Raw genomic sequence first — 13,794 nt, 5'->3', positions numbered from 1 at the left:
TCCCATATTCGTACGATGAATGTTTCTCCCATGTTTCTGTGGGCTTTTCTTATGCTTCTGCACTTTAAGGGCCCCATAGAGACGCTGTGCTGCAGAGTCCTTTTCTGGTCAGGCCAAGCGCCGCTCATGTGAGACAATGTCTCCTCATCTGAGACGACCACTGACTGACTTCCTGCTGGCTCCCCTGCACACACGAATGGGATCAAATATTACAATCATATGGCTCTTCTAGACTGTCCAAGTGTTACTGGACTGAAAAGGTCAAATTCTGAAAGTGAAAAAAGTTATTGCACAGAAAATATTATATATATATATATATATATATATATATATATATATATATATATATATATATATATATATATATATATGTGTATATTATAAACACAGTTTTACAGCCCTCTTTCTTCCAGTGATTGTGTACACTGGGTTCCTGGAGGTTTGTCTAGGACAGCATCTGAATTCGACCAGGCGTGTTTCAGCAAGAATTTTTGATTTGAACCCGAGAACCTTAAACTGAAATAGAAAGATAAATAGATACCAAAAGAAAAACAATAGAAAAGTTTTTGAAGTTTGACACCTTGATATTGACTTTCACAAAAGGGAAGGTCTGACCACTTGAAAAAAATAATCTCTTCAAAGTCCAATATTTTAGTGCAATAAATTCAGTGGTATTTCAACCAGCACACACCAGAGTATGTCAAATTTTAACATTTGGTATTTAGTTGCTGATATAAAAATTTTAATTATTGAAAAAAATGAAGGCGCTGATTATGATTATACTGGCGGTGCTGAATGAAAAAGTCACGGGAAATGTCAGTGATAATACACTCAATGGTTTTCGAGATATGTCACACAAAACTAAAAATGTCAACCTCGTAGTGGTGTTAGAGAAGAAAAGTCTTGGGATCACCAAAGTCAGGGGGCTTCATCCTCTCGGGATAATCGATGTCTGTGTAAAATTCCATTCATTGCAAAGCCATTTTTGATGAGATTTTTTTAGTCCGGTGTCTTGTTGCTTTTAAAGATAATCCCTGTAACACATGGGTTGAAGTGTGGTAGGGCTCTCCACGTCCACTTGTGCTGGCCGTCCATTCAGGGATCTGATGAGATGTTGTCAGCCACCTGCTTTGGCAGCTTTCTTCTCAGGGCTGCAGTGTGTGATTGCAGTAAATGGCGATGCCTCATAGATGAGAAAACACTGACGAATGGCACAAATCATCGCGGAGACGGAATCATCGCATTCAGCGCGAGTTAGAAAGTATTTCTTTGCAGAAAAAGAAAAGAAAAGAAAGACGCAGCCTTGTATTTAGCTCTCGTTAATTCACAGTGCTCACGCACTCCGCGCAACTCTCTCAAGTGGCGTCTAATCGGGCAAGGCACAAGAAAGAGGAGAGCGGGCTAACGGAGGAGCAGAGAGGCAGAGATAACAAGCTTATCGTAGTGTGGCGGGAAAAAATAGTTTGCAAAAACCTGTTCTCAATATAATATACTGGCCAATCAGTTGACTTGTCAACCCTCCTCATGACCGTTCAACCCAGGGATGGCTGCAGGAAAAAATAACGTCAATGACAAAAAGTTTTCCCTTTCGGTTGTTCACAGTTCACAGTTCTCTACTGTGTGTTGTCTGTTGTAATTAAAAAACTGTTTTTATTTAATTATATACACTTCATTTGTAAAGGTACACCAACCTTAGCCAAACCACAGTCTGCAATGAGCCTATTATGGCTAAATGCAATCAACAGTTAGCCCATTAGTGTATAGCTCCAGGATGCTGTGCAGTATGAAGCCATGTGATCAAAAGTATGTAAACAATGACAAATCCCTAACATCCCTGTGTGTTTAAGAGATTTAAAGGATGATACACTGACCACACAAACATGCTCGCCATCGTGTTCACTGTGTGTTAATGAATAACACGGCAGTCATGCACTGGCATTAGTTTCAGCTAAAAACCTCTGCAAATTATTCATTACACTGTGGCAATCACACCATTGCATCCTCCTCTTCACAATACAAATAATGGATTGGGATTCTTGACGTAATAATTATCTGTATTTCCATATATTATGTCATTGAAGGGATTCTTTATTCAGGAGGAAAATACCAGTTATTTCTTTTTTTGTTTTACTTTTGAATTTGAATTCTATTTATTATATTATTTCATTTAAAAAAAATAATTATTAATAATATTTTGGGCCAGAGCAGCATGACAGCCAAAGAGGGAGAAAAGCCAGTGGTTTGAGCCACTGTGGTCACTGCATTTCTCTGGTCAAATGCATTGCAACACACACACACACACGCACACATGCACACACACGCACACGCACAGCTTCATAACAAGGCTGTTTGTCGGCCACTGGCCCCGTGCCTATCAGTTTGCAGTGATCAGTCTTGCCTGGCAGTCGTCTGTCTGCTGCCAGCTGTCAAAGGGGCCTGCTCCAGGCATGCCCACTGATGAGAGGCTGCAGCCATGCTCTAGAATCAATCCGGCACTTAGGTCACGACTGGCTGCACAGTGCTTGCCAATAGTTTAGGATTGGAGAATGAGCGGAGGAGGGGGTGGAAGGAGACAGAGGGAGGAGAGAGTTAAGGGAGGGAGAGATACAGTATGTCAGCTATATTTTTAGCATTGACAACAACATTGGCGGGCCACCATTGAAAAATGAAGGGCAGCGGCTGACGTGCCACTAATTCGCGGCCAATGGCGAGGGCCTCTGACTTCACCGTAGTGTCCGCCGACATAGCGTTATACTAAAACACACTAATGCAAATTTCCCCCCTACTCTGACTCACTCTGTAACTCATTAGGCGTTTCCTGGTTTTAGGCCTAATTATGAGTAAATGTTTACGCACTTAATGAAATCGTCTAAGTGGGGGAGGCAGAACAGAAGGAGCGGGAGATTCATGGGAGGAGTGTGGATTTTGTTTTGTTAGATAGCAGGCAGTCGGCGCCCAGCAAATGTTTCAGTTTGCGGAGCGAAATCTGTGCTGTTGGTGCACACAAAAAAATTACTTGATACAAATGCTCTCTAATTAAACATTCAAAGTGCCTGCCGCACTGTAGAGCCATTGACTGTAAGGAAACAGGGAAAGTGTAGATAGGCAAAAACAAATTAATTCCATCCTGCCAATGCTGTTTGCCTTTGAGGCACAGAGAAACACAGTGTGTGTTTTTTCTTTTCTTTCTTTGAAGTTATCATTCCACAGCTCAAACATGTCTAATTGGAAACTTGAAAAATAAATATTTTTGATCAATTTTGGTCGAGCGAGATTTTGCTCTACTTTTTTTTTTGACTGCCCGCCATTCAAAATGTAACAAAAGATTCACTCCCGTTTATCTCACTCAAGGTACTGTATATGTGATAAGTGAAAAAAAGAACAACTTTCATTTGAGCCCCTGCAGCCGTTGACTGTATTCGGATCTTGTGAAAATTGATCTGGCCTCGCAAAAAAATGATTCATTATTTTGATAATATTTCCAGAAACAAAAGCAATGCGCAATAACAACCGCATGTGCGTGCTTCTAAATCCACAGCGATCTGCAAACACCAGGCAGACAGGCACCTATTTGTTTATGTCAGTTTCAAACCTGCAACAGCGGCGTGGGCAGGTTTGAACTGAGAACACTGAGAAAATAAAATAAGATCAAGGAAGTGTCATGACAGCAATAGTTTTACTCATTCCTACTAATGATTGCAGGGGGATGGGGAAACGCTACATTGCATTATAGGTTGAAATAGGTCTTCCAACTTACCATCAGTAGCCGTTCTACCAGAGATTAGCTGCTGCGCTGCTGAGGAAGGGTCCCAGACTCGATTTTCCCACCACCAACCAATTGACCTCATAAACAATTTTAACTATCCCATTGCAAGTGGTTGTAAACTATCTTAAAATCTAATTGTGATTTTTTTTTTTAACTAACGTATTTTTCACGCATTATTTTTGTGACATGATCAAAAATGGCCGTTCCAAAAAAATGGGTTTTAAACGAAACGTTCAAGTTATCTGTAAAGACTAGAGATGTTGCTCTCAGTAAACATGGCCATGGTGAACTGTGGCTTTGCAATATACAGCTTCATAATTATGCACTTTTTTGGAGCACGCCATGTGAAGTTGTTTATTCCGGCTGTGCTCATGACATGCACTTTGAATGTGTGCTTTGGCTAATGTGCTCTCACACAGTCTTTGTAGCCTTCTAGATTCAGTTAGGAACATTAGCAAGCAGTGACTACTTCAATCCCCATGTGTAACAAAAAAAAAAATCAATTTAAATTTGTCCTCAGACAAAGTTACCTCAGACTTGGGGTTGTACTTGATGATGCAGTGATGGCCATGCTAGATGGACTAGAGTTTTGCACCTGTAAATCCAGGACTCGGTAACTATAGTAACAGAGTGAGAAGACGTGCCATGTTGTAGTCAGTATTAATTTGCGAAGAGATATTTAAAATCATAGACTGTATCTAAAAAATATTGGACATAGTCACCGGGTCCGGAAAGTGAAGCCAACACCAAAGTGCCTGAAGCCTATTCTCTGTGATGACCAGCAGAGGGCGACTCCATTGTTTGCAAAAAGACGTTTATATAGAAGTCTTTGAATCCACTGTTCATCAGTAAACATTTCCTGAGAAGTTTATGGTCTCAATCGCTCAGTTTGAAGGCTTTTCCAATTCAGCATTTCTGTAAATCATGGTCCCATTGAGAGCAAAATAGCCCACACGCTGCTCCTACAAACATGGTTACCTGTGGTTTAAAAAAACAACCAAGACGGCGCTGGCCAAAAGGCTCAACACTCGGCTTTAAAAACGGCAGTTCCAAAACTAATGGACGATGTCATGGTGGGTGGACACTTGGTTAAAATAAATGATGAACAAATAAATGAAAAATTACATCAAATCCCACTCATCTAGGAGGCATACCTGGGTAGATGTTCTATCCTCCCGGGGACAACAGGGGCGCCGTAAGTCTTGAGCCCTGGCTAAGGGAAACCGCAGAAAGAGCCGCACACACTGATCACGCCACTACTCGTAACTGAGCGGGACACTGTTCACATCTGCAAGAGATTATTAACCCCAGGAGTTCTCTGTATCTCAGGTGGAGACATCTAGGCAGGCGATGGGTGATGGTCGCCGAATTTTTTTCAGAAATGTCGGAACTTGCATTTTAACAACAAAAAGGAAAGTGCCCGGCTGCAGAGTAACACCGCTCTGCCCAGACGATAATAGTGTGTCATCCCCACTGTCGGGCAGCACGGACTGGCCATCGTCAGATCTGCGGGGGGCAAGTGGTGGATCCCACGAAGGGGCACAGGGCAGAGTCAGAACGCACATGCTGTCAGAGCAGAGCTCCTTCTGAGGAGTGCATTCCTGCCGTTGGCGCTCAGCGCCGAGGCCCGCGGTGCGGCTCCCGCATCCGTCTGCCCCGGGACTAAAGTCCAAGGGCCACAAAAAAGGCAGAGTCTTCCTGTGCTGAGGGACAAAGTTGTCCTCGACGGACAAATTGTCTTTCTGGAGTAGCGAGTGTCGTAATGTCTAGTCCTGAGGGAACATGTGTGGGATTGTGGGACGAAGCAGCCATTTTTCTGCCCTCCAGAGTTGCTGGCAGGCTCATCGTTGACTAGATGACACTGAACTAACTGTGGTCAGGCGCGATCATAAGATGCTGATGGAGTCCAGCAAATGGAATAAGTCTATGTAACATTCAATCAATGATCGCTGTGCAGTAAACACCACAGTCTTTTGCAGCAGTGCCTGACAGGTCACTTTTTTTTTTTTTTGCCTTAGGGGAAAAAAACAGCTGCGGCTTTTTTAATGGGAGTTGAAAACTCGCTGCTTGACATTTGAAAGATGTGGACGGTCTAATTAAAAGGGGGGCAGGGGTCTAATGAAAGATGTAATTGTGTTTTTGTTGCTAAACCTATATTAGGATCCCAAAATCCAGATGTGTATCTCGACCTCCGCAAAGGTTTTTTGTTTTTTTTGAGACACGCCACCTCCCTGTTGGCCTCCGTGTCCGGCCTTTATCCAGAGTATAATATCTATACGGGATATAAATATTCAATGTATTGCCATTCATTGTCTTTTGAAACATTTCCTGACTCCCAGAGGATTGTTGGATGTTGGTGATGCTCTTTTCTCTCTTTCACTCTATAGCTTCACCATGGAGTTGACACTGCGTGTATACGTGTATAATACCCACTTAATGGGCATCAACCCCTGTAAGTCCTCCATTAATAACGCCAACCGCTAACAACCACGTGAACGGAGAGCTGTAAGCTGTGCAAGTTGTTGTTGAACTGTTCACTCTGGAGATTGCCCCCCCCCCCCCCGGGGCGGTTGGTTTCCAATACCACGGACATTGCCCTGACCAACAGCCTGAGAAGGAATTATTTCCGGAAGCTCCAAGCTTGCTACCGGGCAGGAGGAGAGCGAGATTAGAAGTCCTCTCCCGACTGGCAGAAATGCAGTAGGTTAAACGCACCTGCTGGCCTGAGGAGCTCTCCTTCAACTGGTGCCGTGGCCCAACTGAAGCCGCGAGATCCAGAGACATGCCGAACGATATCATCCCTCCCTCTTGTTTGTGGTTGTGCGACTTGTTGATCTGAATGTTTGGAGGCAATTAATCACATCCACAGCAAACGGTGCCTCGTTTCCCCTCAGTGTTTCATTTTCCAGCTCTGTCTTTGTTCTCCTTTTGTCATCTCTTCCCTTTCCTTCCTCCGTCTCAGCTCCGTCTTTCTCTCTAACCTCTGTGCGTGTTTCACAACAGCCAAGGGCCGCGTCTGCCCCGCCCCGCGACTCTCCGATGTTTGTCTCAAGTATTAGGGTGTTGTTGCCTCATTGGATACAATTAATTGATTAATACTTTCATCCAATTAGTGCTCCCTCATGCAATTAATCAGCTGACTGAGGTTAGGGCCGCTCCATCAGTCGGACGAAAGGCAGACAGATGCTTTGGGTCTGGTGTGTGATGAACAATGACCTCTTTCTCTCTCTCTCTCTTTCCTCTCTCCTTCCTTTATTTTCCGCACACCTGGTTTCTTGTCCTCTTTCCACCGCTGTGCCATTGCTCCCCAGCTCACAGCACATTTGTTAGAATCATTGTTAGAAAACAGTTTCCTCCGGATAATCCTTTCAAAACCAAAACATCATGGATTTCGTGGCTCTGAACACACAGAGGTGAAAGAAAGGCAAGATGAACGGGAAGTCGGTGCTAGAGGGTTTTATATGTTAATTTATTCAATTGCAACAAATTTTAAAAATTGTCATTTTTTAAATCCTGATAGATTTTGAAACTCATGTGACCTTTTAGCGTATCAAGTAGAAAACACTTCCAGATTCAGTCCAAATTGCAATTATGATACCAGCAATTTTCTTTTCTGCCTCACAGGTTTTGTCCTTTCCCTGCCTTTGAATCACTGATGGAGCTGTCACGATGGCCAAAGAAATATACCGGAGAGCCTTTTGAAGAATGAACTTTCCAAACCACTGGTTTGTTCTGGAGGGAGAAGCCGCTGAAGATCAAACAATCTCCCCGGCAGTAAAGTCACCTGGCCTTTTCTCAGTTCAAGGATTCTGCTTCAGGAGGCGAAACCAGTCAGGACTTGTCGAGGAGCTGTTTTTTTGGGGTGGTTTTTTTGCACAAACAGTTCAATATACCTTTGGGACAACTTAGTATTGAAAAGGTGCAACGGGACATTTGAAGCGGCCTGCCTGCAAGTGAAATGAGTAAACGACAAAGGCATAAATGAATGGAAATCATCGCTCTTCCGACGCGTGTTCCTCAATGCCAATGTATCCCTGGTTCCCCCCACGGATGGGTGCATTTTAACATTCAGCTTGAGAAACACCTTCCGGAGTCTGTTTGCTTGTTACTCTAGGTCATGCTCTGAGAAAACATCAGAAAACTCCATAAGGTGGGGCAGATCCTATAAAAGAATAAGAATGACTGACTATGTTACAATACACACAGGTCCTCCGCAGGTGGTAGAAATCCAATATGCTCCATGACCTGCGTTGTATTCAACAGGTGACTTCAGATTGATTCGTGATCCCATGGATTAACTTTCAAGTTCTCGCGCAAAGACCTTTTTTTAAGTTTGCCCCGGGCGGAGTTTTTTCATCGGTGTAAAACCGCAACTGAAAAACTCTCCGACTGTCTTCATGTATCTTTTTCATTACGGATAGCTTTCTCTCTTTCTTTTCCTTTTTTCCCCTTCTATTTTTTTTATTGAAAATGACTCATTTTTGGACGGCAGGACCTTGGGCACCGTTGGCAGCGTTGGCTCTCCTTAGCTGCTGCGGCTTTGGCTCGTGCGAAGCCTCAAGGACTAGTGGTTCAACCTCAGAAGGGAATAGACAGGAGCAAGGACCCTCGTCGCTTGAGCGGGTGAAGAGAGGATGGGTGTGGAACCAGTTCTTTGTGGTGGAGGAATACACGGGCACAGAGCCACTGTATGTCGGAAAGGTAAGACCAAAATATAAGACAATTGTGAGTAAATGCTGATTCTTTGAACTCCTTTTGAATTAGAAAAAAAAAAAACATTTAAACCAATGTTCAATCAAGTCAATCCCAATGATATTGCTGACACGACCCCAGACAATGATTTTGCATGACACATTTTCAAAATTGTTGAAGGATGCGTGCAGCTGTCTGCATGTCTTTGTCATCAGGGTGAAAGTATTCTTAGCAAGAAGCCTGACTGGTCAAATCAGTTCCAAGTAGCGGCAGACATTTTTATAATGAGCAGAGTTCAAGTTCAGATCAGTTCCTCCATGTCGAGAACTGTTCTTGTTCCTCGAGGAGCAGTGTAAATATTCAGCACCCAAATACAGAAATGAATATACTGATTAAAGGTGCATTTGATGTAGTCTGTGGTGCTTCAATGAAATTTGGTTAGCATTATAATTCAGCTTAGATTTTTGTCTATTGCCACCATTCAAAAGTTCAGCCATAGTTTATTCTATATAGAAGTCTGTGAGTGTTGCCAGGGCTTAAACCGTAATTCCACTTACTTCATGAACACAAGTTCAGCTGGTCCACTTCAACAGCAACGGTTCATTCAGAGACAAAAGAAGAAGAAAAAAAACATGTTGTTGTTGTTTCCTCTGTTCCTCAGCTTTCCACCTGCATGAAATGACTCGTGAATGAGTTCAAGACCATGCTATGATGGATTTAAGGCACGGATATATTATACAGTATACAAGTGTACTGCACTGACATGAGTGTAAAGCTCTAAATTTCACTTCTTTCACCAACGTGTCGCGTGCTTTGGCAGTATTAGAACACGTGCTGTTGAAAAAAAAAAAGAGAGAGAAAGAGAGAGACCAGTTTCAGCTATAGGTTTCTGTGAAGCCCCCGTGCAACATAGCAAATCGCTGTGATTCAGATGGTTGTGTTCACTCCTACATCCCTGTTCATGTTTTCATCTGTAGCGGCCTCATTATTCTCTGATCCACTCGGCCTTGTGGTGTTGTAGAATCGCTGAAAGCTGTCAACGTCCACTGGCTACTCGCAAGGTGGACACCTCCTGCTTCACATGTTGTGAAGGAGCCACACTAGGTTTGGACTTTAAAAGTGACACGTGTTTCAAAGAAAGTTTGGGCCAGACTTTCTGAAATTGGATAGAATGTAGATTTGGGGGGGGGGGGGGTTGGAACCAGCTTTGCGTGAAGACAAATCAATAACAACAATAACAACAATAAGAAATCAGAAACAAGAGGCAGCACTCATTTAGTGCAAGCGTTAACCCTCCACCACACTCTTTGTAAATCAGCTGCCTTTGTACCATTCATACTTAGTGTGGGTCTGAATCATGAGCTCCAATTATAACACTGACATATAATTAAGCAAATTTACCTGTTGAGCTGTACATAATTGCTACAGTATGAAATGAAGAAAGCTTTGTATCACTTTGTCGAACAATAACTGGAGTGACCCTCCATTTGATTAGAACAGAGGAATCCTTTTTCAATTGTGGACTAAAGAACTCGTTTTGCAAATGACCCTGAGGAACTTTTCTCGGAGACAAGGAACAATTTTCAAGAAGCTTTTAAATACCTGACCAGTCTTTGAGTCTTTTGTTGTAATTATCTAGTTCCTCTGGCAAAGTTCCTAGAACTCGATAAGTGTAGTCTCCAAGGTTACTAGTCTCTGATCACTCAGGAACTATCAGGGCAGGGTTCACGAGCCTCCTGCTATAACACGTGTGCATCTTTGTCCACACGTAACCAGCAAATAGATGAGTAATAGCAATAGCAAGTGTGTGTGTGTGTGTGTGTGTGTGTGTGTGTGTGTGTGTGTGTGTGTGTGTGTGTGTGTGTGTGTGTGTGTGTGTGTGTGTGTGTGTGTGTGTGTGTGTGTGTGTGTGTGTGTGTGTGTGTGTGTGTGTGTGTGTGTGTGTGTGTGTGTGTGTGTGAAAACTGTCTTTCAATTATTCGTCACAGTTCTTTGTGAAGAAGAGACTCGGCGGCATATGCCCTTCTCCGTGATGCCCAGGACAACGCCTTGACACCAGAAATGTGCTCATTGGATCTTATTTTTCCAATGTAATGATGGATAATGAAAATATGTCAAATCCAATCTGTCCGCATGTCATCTCTGTGCCACATGTGCATTCGGGAGTATTTTCCTCTTCCTTTCCATCCCCTCTTGTCATTCTCATCCCATTCGTCGGCTGCCTCCCGTATGAACCTCAGTGAGTTGATGAGAGTGGACAGCATGTACGGTTTGATTGCCTCACATAGGACGTGATATGAAAAGATGGAATATTAATGCAGACAGCAAGAGACTCGGCGATGAGTCACACACATCAATCATGCGATCCCCTTGTTTCTAATCATTTAGACATGACAGTTGACCAGCTAATATTGTTTCTGCATTTATTGATATCTCTAATTTTTTTTTTTTTTTTACAAAAGGAAAATGCAGATGTCCCCCACAGCTGGGCAGGGTGTTATAGAATAATTATCCTTTAGCTGTTACTTACCCGCCATTGTGATTTTGCCGCATTCCTGCCGGCAAGACCAACACCTACGCCAACAGGCAGCACTTTCTGTCGGCCGGGAGACCGAGAGATGGGCGGAGAGAAACGCATTGATACACGAGGAGAGGAATGAAGGAAGAGGGAAGACTGCAAAGGGAGACAAGGAACCAAGAGGCTTCATACGCTGCCTTGTGATTCATTACAGGACAGGGGGCCAGAGAAGCCAGTGAACTGATATAAAAGGGTTGAGGGGAGCTCGAGGGAGCGACACAGCGGGAGGGAGAAGAGAGACGATTTTATTAATAAAAAAGTAAAGTTATTGCACTTCATAGGGCACTGGCCAGTGCTATCAGTACTATTAATGGTGTGTGTGAGTGTCCATCTGTGTGTGTGTGTGTGTGTGTGTGTGTGTGTGTGTGTGTGTGTGTGTGTGTGTGTGTGTGTGTGTGTGTGTGTGTGTGTGTGTGTGTGTGTGTGTGTGTGTGTGTGTGTGTGTGTGTATTTTTGGTATCAACACTTTAATTTGAGCAGTAGAGGATTAAAGCCAAGCTGCGCGCTTCAGTACTGGACCGGACAATTGCTACAAGCTTTATTCATTTTTCTTCTTCTTTTTTTTTTCTTCATATTACTTTAACCCAACTCAGCAAACTTGCCAAGCCGGCTCCGTCCTCACACTGTGACTGCCACTACTCTGCTAATGAAATCCGATTTACCAATAAAATGCTCACTCACGTGACATCAAACTGGCAGCTTTGGTCCGTACATTTAGATAATGAATCCTTGTGGACTTCAAATGATCTGTCGGCTATATATTTAATTTTTTTTTTTCTTGCCAATTGCTTTTCAAAGCTGTGTTGTTATGGAAGGAAGGGTATTGGGAACACACACTGGAAGTGTACTTTTGTACAAGATGGCGTTGCGGTTGCCAGATAATCCTAAATGGCTGTTGTTAAAAGTGGGAGGGAAAAAAATGACACATTCTTCTCATGTGCCATGTTTCTCGCGCCTCTATTTTGACAAAAGGTGTCAGAAATGAACACATTGTGTGTACGTTTGTGTGAGCGTGAATGTCTGTGAGCAGGAGAGTTAGTCCGTGTGTGTAACATGTGCACACGCTTTTGTGTTCCTTCGACAAAAAGAGAGTAGTTCAAGGGTTTTGTGTGCAGTTTCCCTAGTGTTTTTTTTGTAAACCTCCAACTCTCTGATGGTTATGGATGTAGCTGGCATGTCTTCCCTTATACCATCTCTGCATAAACAGTGGAAAAAAAGGTGCCGGGTTTACGCTGCCCGTGTCCAAGATGCTCCATTGTCCCTATTCAACTGGCAGCATTTAACTTGAAGCCAAATGAAACAGATGGCCTCGTCTTTTTTTTGTGCACCAAAATGTCTACATTTTTCTGAAGAGTATCCGTGTGATTTATGGGGTTTCTCCGATTTTGGCTGCAGCAATTTTTTTTGTACTGTCGAACATGTGGAATTCTCAGTGAGTTGCAAAATCATGGAGTTTTTTTTTGTTTTAATTGGTTGTCTTTTTTTAAGGTTTTAGTGGAATTAAAAAGGTCATTAAATGAGTAAAAGGATGAAATAGGCTAGATATTTGGAATTTTCTAATCTGCTGTGTCCCTAATGCAGTATGTAATATTTTCCTGAGTTATTAGTCGTTTCTTAAGTTGTATTTAATACCTAATGCTGGATGGCATAATGGTAATCCTGTGTGTGTTTCTGAACGAAAGGGAAAAAGGGTTTTGCCATGGACGCCGGCAATCAAACAACAGAAAATGCACATACTATGCCCGTTAAAGCAATTCTCCACGTCATAATGATCCAAGCTGTAGTTAGTCAGATCCAGGTCCAGTTGTAACGACATCACACGGCTGTCATCAAAGGGGAACCACCAGGAATTGTGGAGCTCTTGGAGGGTGTTTTCTTTCGGAACCTGGCCTGTTTTAGATGACGAGAACGCTAAAAGATAGTTTTTCTTCGGTCTAAGCTTCTGTCGACCCAATCTGGATCCCATCGGGCTGCATCCCAGTACCGGCCCCCCACCTTACTCATTTTGTTGTCCCTATGACTTTGTTCTCCTTCTTTTCCCCCTGCGGTTTCCCCCCCCTTCACCATTTCTGCTCCCCTCTCGTCTCTGACTCACTCTGCCACAGTCTGTAGCCTTCCTCCCCTGTAGCTGTCTCCACCTAGGCCGCCTCTGATAGTCACCTTGTTAACACTTTGAAGCTGTTAAGATCAGAGAGCCTGACAAGCCGCAGTGAAATGTGGCAGACCTTCTCCTGATTACACAGACTTAAATATAAGACAGCCAATTTGCTCCTGCTTTGAAACCCTCAATAAACCCAGGATTCAGTGCCCAGCGCAGCCCCGCGTTCCGCCATTCTCCGCTGCAAATGTGAAACCCCCGCTCGCCAAATGTCTCCCCTTTCTATTCGATTCTGCTCCCCGTCATAAGAATACTTGCAATTTACAGCCTCCACAGAGGTTATTACTTTCCCCAACAGTCCGCATTCCTAACGCCGCATCATCTCACGCCATTAAGTTTGTGCTGTGGCGTAAACATTGGAAAGAGCTGAGAAGGAAACTTCCCATCGCTGCATCTGAGTCACGCGTCGCATGTCGTCCCCTCCAGCAGGTTAGGCTGCAGTGACAGCCTGACACTTTGTCATGACCCAAAGGTGAACCTGACAGGGCATCAACAACCTCACTCTCCCCTGAGTCACCCTACAGCTCTCCACTGTAAACCCCCCGGGCACTTTTAACTACTGCTAGCTGGAAGTTTAACTCAAGTCAGGCACTGAATCAT

At 43.4% G+C, this 13,794-nt stretch overlaps 1 protein-coding gene across 1 annotated transcript in view; it reads left to right on the top strand.

Annotated features, from left to right (window-relative positions):
• The window catches only part of LOC118309898 (cadherin-22-like), a 134,019-nt gene that overhangs the window by 64,396 nt on the left and 55,829 nt on the right, over positions 1-13,794 (top strand). The window contains exon 3 of the mRNA XM_047332949.1: positions 7,391-8,467. Within this exon, the coding sequence (XP_047188905.1) occupies positions 8,237-8,467 (231 nt within the window). The 5' untranslated portion in view covers positions 7,391-8,236. The remainder of the gene's footprint in view (positions 1-7,390; positions 8,468-13,794) is intronic.

Source organism: Scophthalmus maximus, chromosome 6 (assembly GCF_022379125.1).
Source record: "Scophthalmus maximus strain ysfricsl-2021 chromosome 6, ASM2237912v1, whole genome shotgun sequence".
In the NCBI taxonomy this organism is placed as follows: Eukaryota; Metazoa; Chordata; class Actinopteri; order Pleuronectiformes; family Scophthalmidae; genus Scophthalmus; species Scophthalmus maximus.
This window is presented reverse-complemented; position numbering and strand designations above follow the sequence as displayed.